General features: G+C 36.5%; 1 protein-coding gene across 1 annotated transcript in view; it reads left to right on the top strand.

Moving 5' to 3' along the window:
• bcl11bb (BCL11 transcription factor B b) overlaps positions 1 to 12,733 on the top strand; it is a 37,983-nt gene that overhangs the window by 8,091 nt on the left and 17,159 nt on the right. The window contains exon 2 of the mRNA XM_079888654.1: positions 784 to 1,134. Within this exon, the coding sequence (XP_079744780.1) occupies positions 784 to 1,134 (351 nt within the window). The remainder of the gene's footprint in view (positions 1 to 783; positions 1,135 to 12,733) is intronic.

Genomic DNA, 12,733 nt, shown 5'->3' on the forward strand with positions numbered 1-12,733 from the left:
TTTTCAGTCCGGACTTGAATGTGGTTACCGTTGGGGAACTTCTGACATCTTTTGGAAATCAAATAATCTTCACCTGTACTTGCCAAACATGGAATGTTGTTCACACTGCTGTAGTTAGTCACACTTGTCGCTAGCAGCAAATCTTGCAAATCACAAATGACAGCCGTCTTTGGTGAATCAATATATATATATATATATATATATATATATATATATATATATATATATATATATATACAGTAGTCAACATTTGAAGTGGATCAAAAAAGTTCATCAAAGTTGTCCTAAGACGAGAACGGGTATTGTTCAAAATTCATGGATAACTTTGATGAAAGGTTTTGATCCACTTCAAATGTTGACTACTGTATATATATTGACAAATATATAGCTTCAGTGGTGCATTTTGTGACGTTGATAGTTACAGAAACAGCTTTGATGATTTCCTTTATTTATAATTTGGTATTGACTTAAGGTTGAAACTTAATTTAAATCTAATAAGGTTCAGATGACCAAAACATTAACTTAGACCCTTATGGATTTTATCAATGATAAATTAAATGGATTGGAAAATATATATAAAAAAAGAGAAATAGCCAATGAAAACAATATTCAAATTGATTCAAACAGGCAGAAACACATTGAAAGACTTTTATATCTACAGTTACAGTATTTGCAACTACCAGATTGATCTGTTACATCTCAAAATTGATTATTACAGGCCAGTCATTATTATTATGCACTGTACACTGATTGATATTTCCCCCACTGTGTTTCACGCCTCAGCTGGGCCAGATCATGACGCAGGGGTGGACCAGTGCCCATCGGACGGCTCTGTGGGCGGAGCCGGAGAGAGTGACCTGCTGACCTGCGGTCAATGTCAAACCAACTTCCCCCTGGGAGATATTCTAGTGTTTATCGAGCACAAGAGGAGACTGTGTCCCGGACCCAGCGTCTGTTTCGACAAACCGACCGACTCCGGCGGCTCCCCGTCCCCCAGACCCCCACGGGTGGAAGTGTGCCGGAGGTCTGGGCCCGTGGAGGTTGGGATCCAGGTCACGCCAGCAGAGGAGGAGGAGGTGAAACGACTGACGCCCGCCAGAGGAATCTGCCCCAAGCAGGAGGGCGTCCCAACAGGTAGGTGTTTTAACACTGAGAGCTGGAGGAGGGGAAGGTTTAATAGTCTGAAGCTTGGCAGGAGAGAGAAGTCTGTGAACTTACAAACACACAAAGACTCTTAGTTATATTCTTGAAATGGGTAACACTCTTAAAGAACCAACAAAAAAGTATTTTCTGGTCAAGAACCTGTTTAGGGTTCTTCCGATTTTACAGTACATAGTAACTAAAAACCTATTTTTGATACGCTTTAAAAAGTGGTAACCTGCCATTGTTAAGTTAAAGAGCTATTTCTACCTGACCGTACCCTTAAATTTAGTTTTATTGGTGTAACCTAATATATTTAGATTAATTCAGTCATGTTAAAAAACATTTTTTATTTGAATACAATCAATTAATTTAGATTATTTAGGTTACCATTCTTTTAACATTTAACAGACAATTAAACTTTTATTAGATGGTTACTACATTATTATACAGTATCAATATTAAAACCCATTCGATTCTAATTAGAACCTCACTTATTTTACATATTTTATAATAAATATTATATTTGGAATATTTTACACCAAATGACTCATCATGTCATTTCAACCCTGTGCTATTTTCTTTCCTCCGTGAAACACAGAGATGGCTGAGCTTTGAACAATGACACTAGTTTCAGATGATGTTGATGGGTTAAAGGTGCCTTTCTTAAATTGAAAACAACCAATCATACAAATGATCTCATTTGAGATTTGTGAGCTCTGGAAGAGAATAAGATTTTTCGGTCAATAACAACATTTTTATCTGTTCTTCACACAAAGCTATTGTACGACTTAAATCACCATGAAATCAAATTTGATGATTCTTGTTTTGTAGAGAATATTGCAATATTTATTATAAAATGATTTATCCGCGCACATCATTATTTTTATTTGATTCACATTCCCTCGTAATCTTTAAGCAAAGTAACTTCCTCTTCCTCTTGCAACGACTTCTCTTCTCTGATGATGCGTTTACTAGCGTGAGGGCGGGGCAACCTGTCACTCACATGAGATCCACCAATAGCAAACCACAAATCAATTCCACATGGACAAAATCAAGTCTCGCCCCACATTTTTTCTTGTTCGAGAAGCATATTACTTAATAATAGGATAGAAAAGAGGATATCACAATTTCTGTTTCATGCTGTCTTTACAAAATAGTTCCATAAGAGTACTTTTATGCTGCTTTTTAGACCTTTTTGGAGCTTCACAAGTATAAATCACCATCCATTTGGTTGTATGAAAAAGAGTAGCTCAGATATTCAGCCTTGCATTCCCTTTTGGAATAATAATAATTATAACATTGGGACATGTTTTTAAAATGGTACTGGGATGAAATGAGGGTGAGTAAATGATGACAAAATTACTTTATTTAAGTAGTTTTAAATGCTTAAGCGGTCCACGCACAGTCCATGTGATGTAATGTTCGTCATTGTAAAAATTGATCAGGTGACTTAACTTAAAAAAATTGAGGAAACCCGTTGCCTTATAATTATTAAGTAAATAAACTTCATGCTTAATTGAAAAAATTAAGTTATGTGAACTTGACAATTCCACATTACTTAATTTTTTCGATTAAGCATGAAGTTTATTTACTTAATAATTTTAAGGCAACGGGTTTACAAACAAATTTTAAGTAAGTGAACTGAACACTTTTTGTTCACTCGCACATTCTTTTTCGTGACACGCGTATGGTGCGCGTACAACAGCGCATACTCACGGTGAATGTTGAGACAGAAGAGTCCGCTAGTTGGCAATATGCACATTTCTTATGTACTGTTCAGTAGTCGAAGAAGAGTTTGTTAATAGCGATACTAAACAGTAAACAAAGCAGTATACCCTTCTCCATCATTTTTGTTTTGGCTCTTGTTCTAAACTTTGCGCACAATGGCAGGTACACAACTATTCTTCTTCTTCTATCCGTCCGAGCGAATGCCCTGTAAATGACACGACTCAGTGCTGCCCTCTGACGTCTAGTAGGGTATAAAAAAGCAATTGTACTGCGCATGTATACCTTGCAAGTATACCTTGAAAAGTGTGCGCGAGACGGAGTGGACGCGGAAAATGAAGAATACCCAGGCCTTTACTTCTGCTTATTACAACACGAACACACAAAGATATATATGAACACACATATACTGTTCACCGATTCTGACTGGATCGCTTCTCTCAAAAGGTCCTTTTCTTTTGACTCGGGCCTTCAAGAGGGATTAACAGCCCTTGCATGATTTTATTAGAGCAAGACGCAGCATCTCTGTCTGTCTCTCTCTCTCTCTCTCTCTCTCTCTCTCTCTCTCTCTCTCTCTCTCTCTCTCTCTCTCTCTCTCTCTCTCTCTCTCTCTCTCTCTCTCTCTCTCTCTCTTTCTCTCATCTTTAAGTGAAACATAACAGCCCTGAGTGCGCCAGCAGCTGAAACCAATTCTCTAAGAGGAACAAACTCCAGAAATCCTCACCCGACGTGTTTGGGGGAAATATCATCGTATTAAGGAAAAGAGAAAAAAAAAGGCTAAGAAAGCCCATTAAAATTCAAGTGCTAAGAGACATAGTTTGGGGATTAATGAAGAAGATTCCTTATTCCGAGGGTTAAAGACTCAGTTTAGCGTGCGGGGCCTGGAGGGGCCACATGTTATCTTCCACCACAGTGCTGCCCACCCTCCTCTCAGCACACACAGCCTGGACAAGGAAATGCTTCACTTGCTAGTCAGAATATATGACAAATAGAGACAAACTCAGCAGGACCCGTACTTCAGCCTCGTCAAGAGTTTTTTTTTCTTCTCTTTTTTTTAAGTTATTAGTTTTCTGTATTTGTTTGAATGTGCCTTTTTAAAGCACAGAGTTATTATAATTTTTTTTTTATATATATATATTATCTGAACTTTTTACTGAACAACTTCAGCTTTAGTTTTGCTTCGTTGACAGAAGTCGTCAAGGTTATCCACAGAAATGCAGGGCAGGAAGGTGCTTAGGGCTTGATTTTAATATTGCCAGAGCATGAAAGCTTAGCTCAACTCCTTAGATTGCCACTTAACTGTCTTAAAGTTTCAGCCAAATTAGATTATATTTAATGGGGCTAATTAAATACAATATGGAGCTATGGTCGCCTAGAGGCAAAATCCATTCATGCTGTGGGCCAAAACGCCAAGTGTTAACCCCTTCTCTTCTCATCTCATCTGGAGATGTTATGATGAATGCTGAAAATGGCAGTTCAGTTCAAAAGTGATTTAAGATAAGTATGTGTGTTAAGATTTGTTAAAGGTTAAAATAAAATGTAAAACATTTAGAAATCTTACACTCCACTGCAGCTCTCAAATCTATAGTTTACATTACGGGTATAAATCAGATTCCAGAGTAAAAACAAACATACATTCTCTGTCTTTTTTTTTTTTTTTTTTTTTTTGTATCAATAATGAGTTTTAATTGTGCATTTTTATTAAATAAATAATTAAATAAAATCACTTAATTATATGTACTTTTTTTAAATAATCCAAATTAATAATATATTAAAACAATTGTTTGTTAAGAATGATTAGCTAAATACAGCTTCAAGAGAACCGTGATGCATCAGAGAATCTATATTTTTTTCTCCCACCCCTAATTTTTATGCATTCAAATACAGTATTGTGCATTGAGACGTCACACCAGATTTGACATCAATGACACTGTGCAACTGATTGCGGAAGTTTGAATATATGCATAGGCAAATGAGATTTGAGAAGATTCTAAGTAAACTTCAATTTCTATCTGTTCTTCACACAAAACTATTGAATGGCTTTAGAAGACTTAAATATACAGTGCTTGACATTTTTGGAGCTGAACAACCCCAATTCACTTTCATTATATGGAAAAGAGCAGCATGGACATTCTGCTAAACATCTCTTTTTGTGTTCTATGGAAGAAAAACATTGGAGCAAAGTACCAAAAATAGCAAAAGCTTAAACAACCATTATTTATTTATTAATTTTTTACCATTTTTAAATGGCATTACTTTATATAGTCATATATAGATATATTTCTCTCTGTTCCTCTAATATAGAGAATTCAAGCTATTTTTTCATGCTAGGTTTATTTTATGCTAGATAATAGTTTATTTAAAGCATCTGATAGTTCTCAGAAAAAAAAAAGATATGGGATTTATACATCAATTTCTATCCTATTCATGAGAAGTGCCCTTTACCTGCTGTTTTTGATAGGATTCCGCCGTCAAGTGTGTACCATCATCATTCATGCTATTTTCAAATCTTTTCCCTCATATCTGAAACTGCCCTTAGTTTCTAATCAATCTCTGAGCTATCTAGCTAATCATACTCCACGAACGCTGGAGAAAGTGTATACCGCATCGTGCGCTTGTCCTTTCCACCGCTCCTCTAATCACCTAGCATGCGCTCATTTAAATATTAGAGTAGGCTTTAATCATGGAAAGTAATCAGTGTCATGAATATTCATACCGTGCCGGTCTAACAGTCTCATTGTCTCACTCCTGTGCCAAATCGTGTCTTCCTGCCTCTCAGCTGTCTGCTCTGATGGCCCCAGTCTGGTATCAATGGAAAGAAGTTTAAAATAAATACACTATTCATACATGATCCTAAGAGAACCGTGTGTGTGTGTGTGTGTGTGTGTGTGTGTGAGTGTGTGTGTTGTGAGAGAGTTTCAAAAGATGAGGAGACTGATCCCTGTTCCAAGTGATGAATATTTGCACAGCGGCTCAAGAAGACGCCATTTGCATAATGACTTTGTAGTTTTGCATTAATTAAATTTGCATATGAAACTGCGTTAATTACCTCTGATCATCTGTTTTCAACGTTGCAGCATTTGATGTCCAGCCTTCGGGGTTGTGATTAGGGGTTACAGTGGCTGTTTCAGACTGTGTGTGTGTGTGTGTGTGTGTGTGTGTGTGTGTGTGTGTGTGTGTGTGTGTGTGTGTGTGTGTGTGTGTCAGGGACTGAAGCAAAGAAAGTGAATTTGATGAGTCAGTTTCACAGTCCTTTTCCCTCTTTTTTAGATCCAAACTCTTGCTAATTTTCTGGCATGGGAAAACAGCACTTCTGAATTCTGTAGTTAAAAGAAAAGACATGTTTTTGAAGTTCAGAGCAATTTTTTAAATGCACAGTGTTCTTCAGCAAGCTCAAGGATCAGCTTTTGAATTTCCATGAAGGTGCTGTTTCAAGTACTCTTATACAGGCATTTTTAAAAGTAAAAATCATCAAGAGGTTTTTGTTTCTGTACATCTTTTTGCAAAATTTACCACAGATCCAGCAGTGCAGACAGATACAATGTTGTCTCACACCTTAAAGGAAGTTGACCACAAGACCTCAACATAAATCTCCAAAACTGTTTCAATATTCACATTTTTGGTTCTCAAATGGTTTTGTCTCTGGACCCATATTATACATTGGATACAATTGTTTAATAGACTTAATTCTGTTAAACTTAAAATAAAATGTGTCCTTATTACAGTGTAATTGTGCATTTATTAAGTAATGAGATATATCAATTAACTACATACTTACTATAGGGTTAGGATTAGGTTTGGTTTGGTTTGGTTTAGGGTTAGTTGCATGTAATTATGCATAATTTGTAGTTATTACTAACTACATGTAACATGTACCAATCACACTGTAAAATAAAGTGTTACCAAAAATGGACAATTTTATAAATGCACAAGCAACCATAGAACAGTGATTTACAGTCTTTATAGTTTTGGTGTTTGTTTTATGAATGTAAATTGCATTTTGATAGTTCCATGCTTTTGGCAGCCAATAATTCACTGCTAAAAACACATTGTGGTCACACAAATCATATTTATTTTATCCTCTTTATCCTCTTTTATGTATTTTAATGTCGCCTGGGTCATATTTTCTTTTGCTGTGCATAGTTTTGTTCATGGCTTTTGGGATAAGAGCATGCCACACAACCTGCCCTCATTTTTTCACCCTTTGTAAAACCATTTTTTATTGACTATCCATTTATAAGTAATTGCATTTTATTATTTGCATTTAGCATTGCTTTTCTTCTGCTGTCTGCAATCTTATCCAAACAGATCTGCGACCCATTTTTGTGTCGCCACATACCAGTTGAGAACGCTGTTATAGATTAAGATCAGTTCATTTTCAGTTCAGCAAATTCAACAGCAATAAATTCTCAACTCAAATTCAAACTAAAACCAGTACATCTTGATTTTTTTTTTTACAGAAAATATGAACTAATTTAAAATACAGATTATGTAATTTCACTGACAAATAGAGGCAAAACATACCATTGTATAACCATAATTTTTTGGACATGCCATGGTACTATTTGTAAAAACAAGGCACTTACAGTACCATGGTATGTCATATTCCTCCACAGTACTTATTGTAAGTGTTGACTTAAAAATGAAATAAAAAAAAAAAATATTGAAATGTACAATTCCCCAAGTTTTTATAAAGGAAGGAGGATAAAGATGAATGGTTTGAAGTATGTTTTTTAAAAAACAAACAAATAGAGAAACAGGTTTCTCCCCTCTCCAATTGGTCAATAAACAGATAGCCCCGCCCAGTATTCATAATTTCCAGGGAATCAACCTCACTGTGAAATTTTTTTTTCTTACTCCTTCTCCAACTCAACTGAAAATTTACTTCTCCAACTGAAAATGTACTTCTCTAACTCAAAATTTTGTAGCGACTGGTCACATCTAAATTTTTTCATTGCCCTAATTGAATTTCTGTGAATGGAATTTTGTCAATTGTGGCAACAGTCTGTTAACATTGGCTCAATCAGAAATAATATGTTGAGCCATTGAAAAAATCTAGTTTACCAAACTTAATCTAGTGTTGTTGGTCCAATTTTTTTCTCACTTTGCCAAAAGAAAAAAAGAATGTATGAAAAACACAAATACATTAAGCAAAATACAGAACCCAAGACAACAAGGTTTACATTTTATCACATCACTTTATTAACAAATCAATTCCAACACAGGATATTTGGTGAAAATATCTTATTAATATCGTAAAAACACTGAATACATTTAAGGAGTCTTCTGTATAACAGGATGTGTTGATGTGGCGAAGAGAACTTTTAAAAGTGGCACTGCATGGGTTAAAAATCTCCTCCACCACATCTGGCAAGTGACAGAACAGAAGTTACTGAATGATATAATGAGGATGAGACTTGTCAGTCGATGTAGATTTTGCTTTATCGTTTATTTCATGGTATGTAAATATCCAGCTTTTCAGTTGCTGATACAAGCGATAAAAATAAAATGAATGGATGAATAAGAAAATCATGAGCTTGACGTGTTTGTTTTTAAGGCAATAAGCCAATCTAATGCAAATTACATCTCAGAAGTTGATCAGACCGTATTTTAGACATAGATATGATATGAGGAAAAATAAAATAAAATAAAATCAAAAATAAAACTACTGGCTACCATCAGATAATTATGTGGTAACAAGGCAAACACGATCATGAAACCAATGAATGCATGAATCCTTAATAATTTTAAGTGAAGACCTTAAGCTATGATTAGTACAATGCATCTTTTTGCATGGCGATCATTATTTGGAAGTCATTTATTGAGCCAATATGTAAGTGTCAGTTTCCACAATTTTTCGAAATGACATTTTTTTACAGTGCTATAAATGTCCTATTTACTATGTCAAAGTAGAATAAAGTATTTAATCATCAAAACAATTAAACACTTCATCTTTTTGCTGATCTACAACAAGTCATCAAATCTCAAATCTGGTCTCAGATCTCTCTATTGTGTTTGATGGACAGTACCAGTTTCAGTCTCTCTGACCAGCAAAATGCAAAGCCATGATGCCTGGCACTTAACGAAAACCATACCCATGATCCCTTGCAACACCCATGCTATGCTATGCTATGCCAGCATTTCTGTTGCAGGGTGCCTGTGGTTAGAGCCTCTGGGATTTCAGGCCTACTTATATTTTGGGATCCGTCCAAATGAGACCACCCCTTCGCAGTCTGACTGGTGCTGTCTGCCGGCAGGGGTCAACCTGGTCCATGTTGGACGCATTATAGAGCAGGACAGCGCTGCATGTGCGCTCCACGCTGAGCCCTGGAAAGAGTTAAAGTCTCCCACATGAAGGCATCAAACGCTCCACATACCACTTTATTGTAGTCATATGGCAGCAGATTTGATATTTTTCCTTCCACAGCAGGGAATAAAACTCGCCACTAATTTGGACTGTGAGCGTCGCCACTAAATTTCAACATGTGCCGATGGTGTTGACCAGATGTGTAACGCTTTTTTCCCCCTCTTCCTCTCTGTCTCACTATCGCTCTTTCGTCAAATTATCCATGATTGGATTCAAGTGAAATATTTAAGAAGAAATTGCAAGGATGGTGAGATGACATGACAGTGGTTCATAAACGTTGGATGTAATTTGCACTGCTACCAATGGAACACTGCAGCTCTATGTCAAAACCTACACTTATAAGCTGGTTTGCTAGTCTTTGCTGGTTTAAAGGATTAGTTCACTTCAGAATGAAAATGTCCTGATAATTTACTCACCCCCACGTCATCCAATATGTTCATGTTTTTCTTTCTTCAGTTGAAAAGAAATGAAGGTTTTTGAGGAAAACATTCTAGGATTTTTCTCCATATCAACGGGTTGAAGGTCCAAATTACAGTTTCAGTGCAGCTTCAAATGACTCTACACGATCCCAGCCGAGGAATAAGGGTCTTATCTAGAGAAACCATCAGTCATTTTATTAAAAAATTAAACATTTATATACTTTACAACCACAAATGCTCGTCTTGCACGTCCACGACTTCAAGCATTACGTAATCACGTTGAAAGGAGCGCGTGACCTGGGCAGAAGCACAGACCTAGTGTTTACAAAGCGAACATGCAACGACTAAATCAAACGCCATTTACAAAAAAATTGAAAATAAAAATAGGTAAAACAACGATGTCGGACGATTTTGAAGTTCGAGGAGAAAATGAGATTTAGTTTTTCGCCCTACCCTACATTTTCCGCCTACTCAGGTTACTGCCTGACCTTTCCAACGTGATTACGTAATGCGTGGACGTGCAAAATGAGCATTTGTGGTTAAAAAGTATATGAATGTTAATTTTTTTTAGAAAATTACAGATGGTTTGGCTAGATAAGACCCTTATTCCTCGGCTGGGATCGTGTAGAGCCGTTGAAGCTGCACTGTAATTTGGACCTTCAACCCGTTGATAACCATTGAAGTCCATTGAAACCATTGAAAAATCCTGGAATGTTTTCCTCAAAAGTGAGTAAATTATCAGGACATTTTTATTCTGAAGTGAACTAATCCTTTAAGCTGCTCTCAAGGGTGGCATGATATATTGTAATTAAATCAATATTGTGAAATGATTTATGGTTAGAGACTGGTAACCCGAAGGTTGCGGGTTCGATACCGGTTCTCAATACCGGCAGGTGCCCTTGAACGAGGCACCGAACCTCCAATCGTTCCCTCTGCGCCGCAGCAAAATGGCTGCCCACTGCTCTGGGTGTGTGTATACTACTCACTACTCCTAATGTGTGTGCACTAACTTGGATGGGTTAAATGCAGAGAACAAATTCCGAGTATGGGTTACCATTCTTGGCCTTCAAATGTCACTTTCACTTTCACTTTTTCACTTTACATGCGTGCAGCTCATGATACAGTGTTTCTGCATCTCGGTTTACAGTAAATGAACCACGAGATGCTGAAATAACGTATAATAAGCTAAATGTGTTTACTGTATATGAACACAGTGAAACCCAGCTTCACTTCACTCTGAAACCCACAGAACTTATCATAGGCAAAACAACAAAAGCACGATGGTTGAATATTTGAAATTTGAGAAATTAAGACATAAATTGTTGTACTGTAATTTTCACATAATTTACACTACATATATATTGTTTAAAGTCCCCCTGTGGTTAAAATCAAGCTTTTAATGTTGTTTATATGTCTATGTGGTGTTTTTAATATGCCTTAAGACAAACCATGTATAAGATGGTTTGTCAACTAAGTCAACACCATTGCTGAGTATTTTCTTCTTAAAACTGCAGTGAACCAAAGACAGTCTCAAAAACACGGTTTGAAATCGCTGGTGTTTCTGACGTCACAAACTTTGTAACCACCTTGTAACCAATCAGGTCAACGCGTGTACTAAATCAGGCAAGGGTGTAGAGTTACATTCAAGCTATTTTCAGGCATGAATGTCATTTTGGTTTTAAGGGATAAAATGATTGACTACAGGGGGACTTATTGTGATATTCACAATAAAATTATTCAAATTATCAAAATAAATTTATTTTATTATAAAATAAATAATATTATTTTATAGTCATATTGAGTGGATCAAAACAGCGGGAATGTGACCTATATGCAAAACTTACGATTTTTTTTTTTTTTTTAATTCTGTACACATTATGGCAATATTTTTTCAAAATTGTGCAGCTTTTATTGATCTCTCATCCTGTCATTATCTGGTCTTCCAGTCTGAACAGCTAGTAAGTCCCCAAAACCCCTCTAAAACTAGACTCATCTTAGGCTGGTCTAAACTGTTACTGTCACATCTATTCATTTAAGTAAAACAGACAAGTCTTAATGCATTTGATTTATCTTTCCCTTTTATTCACTTGACATTAGGATGTCTCTATACCAGTAAGACATTACAATAGTCTTGGCACTGCAGGGTGAGAAAGCGTTTGCGTGGAGAGTTATTTGCCAAAGACTGACTACAGTGTCACAGTCAGGCAGCCAAGCCACACACACACACACACGCACACATGCACACACACACACACACACACACACACACACACACACACACACACACACACACACACACACACACACACACACACACACACACACACACACACGCTGCTGCCCAGAGGAGAAGACTCTTCTGGCGGACTCTCTCAAACCTGCAACATGTGCAGTCTATCTACTTTAATGTCCTCTTCCACGTGGCACAGTTTATTGACAACAAACATTTTACGTGTTTAGTTTAGAAAATCTCAGAGTCTGTGAACATTTGAAAGGATGTTAATAAAAACAGTGTCATTATCAAGACGAGATCTTGTTGACTGCACTGAATTAAAATGCATTAAACAGCAGTTTTTTACCATTGCTGTGGTTTAGTTTCAGAGTTTGGTGGCAAATTTCTGTCATTGTGTGTGGAGTCCTGCTGGGTGGCACCGTAAAAGTAGGGCTTTTAAAGGAGATTTTACTTTTTTTCTCAGTCCGTCTGTATTTTCACAGTATATTAATGCCGGTTCTACAATAATGTGGGAATTCCCTGGGAATGAGCAATGTTGTTTGTTTGCACATACTGTCTGTGTTTTTTCAGCATACTCCACCCATAAATGAAAATTCTCTGATCATTTACTCACCCTCATGCCATCCCTGATTACTTTCTTTCTTCAGATGATTTTTAGAAAAATAATCCATGTGAGTCCGTTTAATGCAAGTGTTCGCGACCTTCAAAGTTGACGCTTCAAAAACCACACAAAGCAAACATTACGGTAATCCACACAACCCCAGTTGATGAATAAATGTCTTCTCAAGTGAAACGATAGGTGTGTGTGAGAACAATACTTATATTTTAAACGGTTACACTTTATTC

The sequence above is a fragment of the Squalius cephalus genome (assembly GCF_949319135.1).
Source record: "Squalius cephalus genome assembly, chromosome: 12".
Classification (NCBI taxonomy): domain Eukaryota; kingdom Metazoa; phylum Chordata; class Actinopteri; order Cypriniformes; family Leuciscidae; genus Squalius; species Squalius cephalus.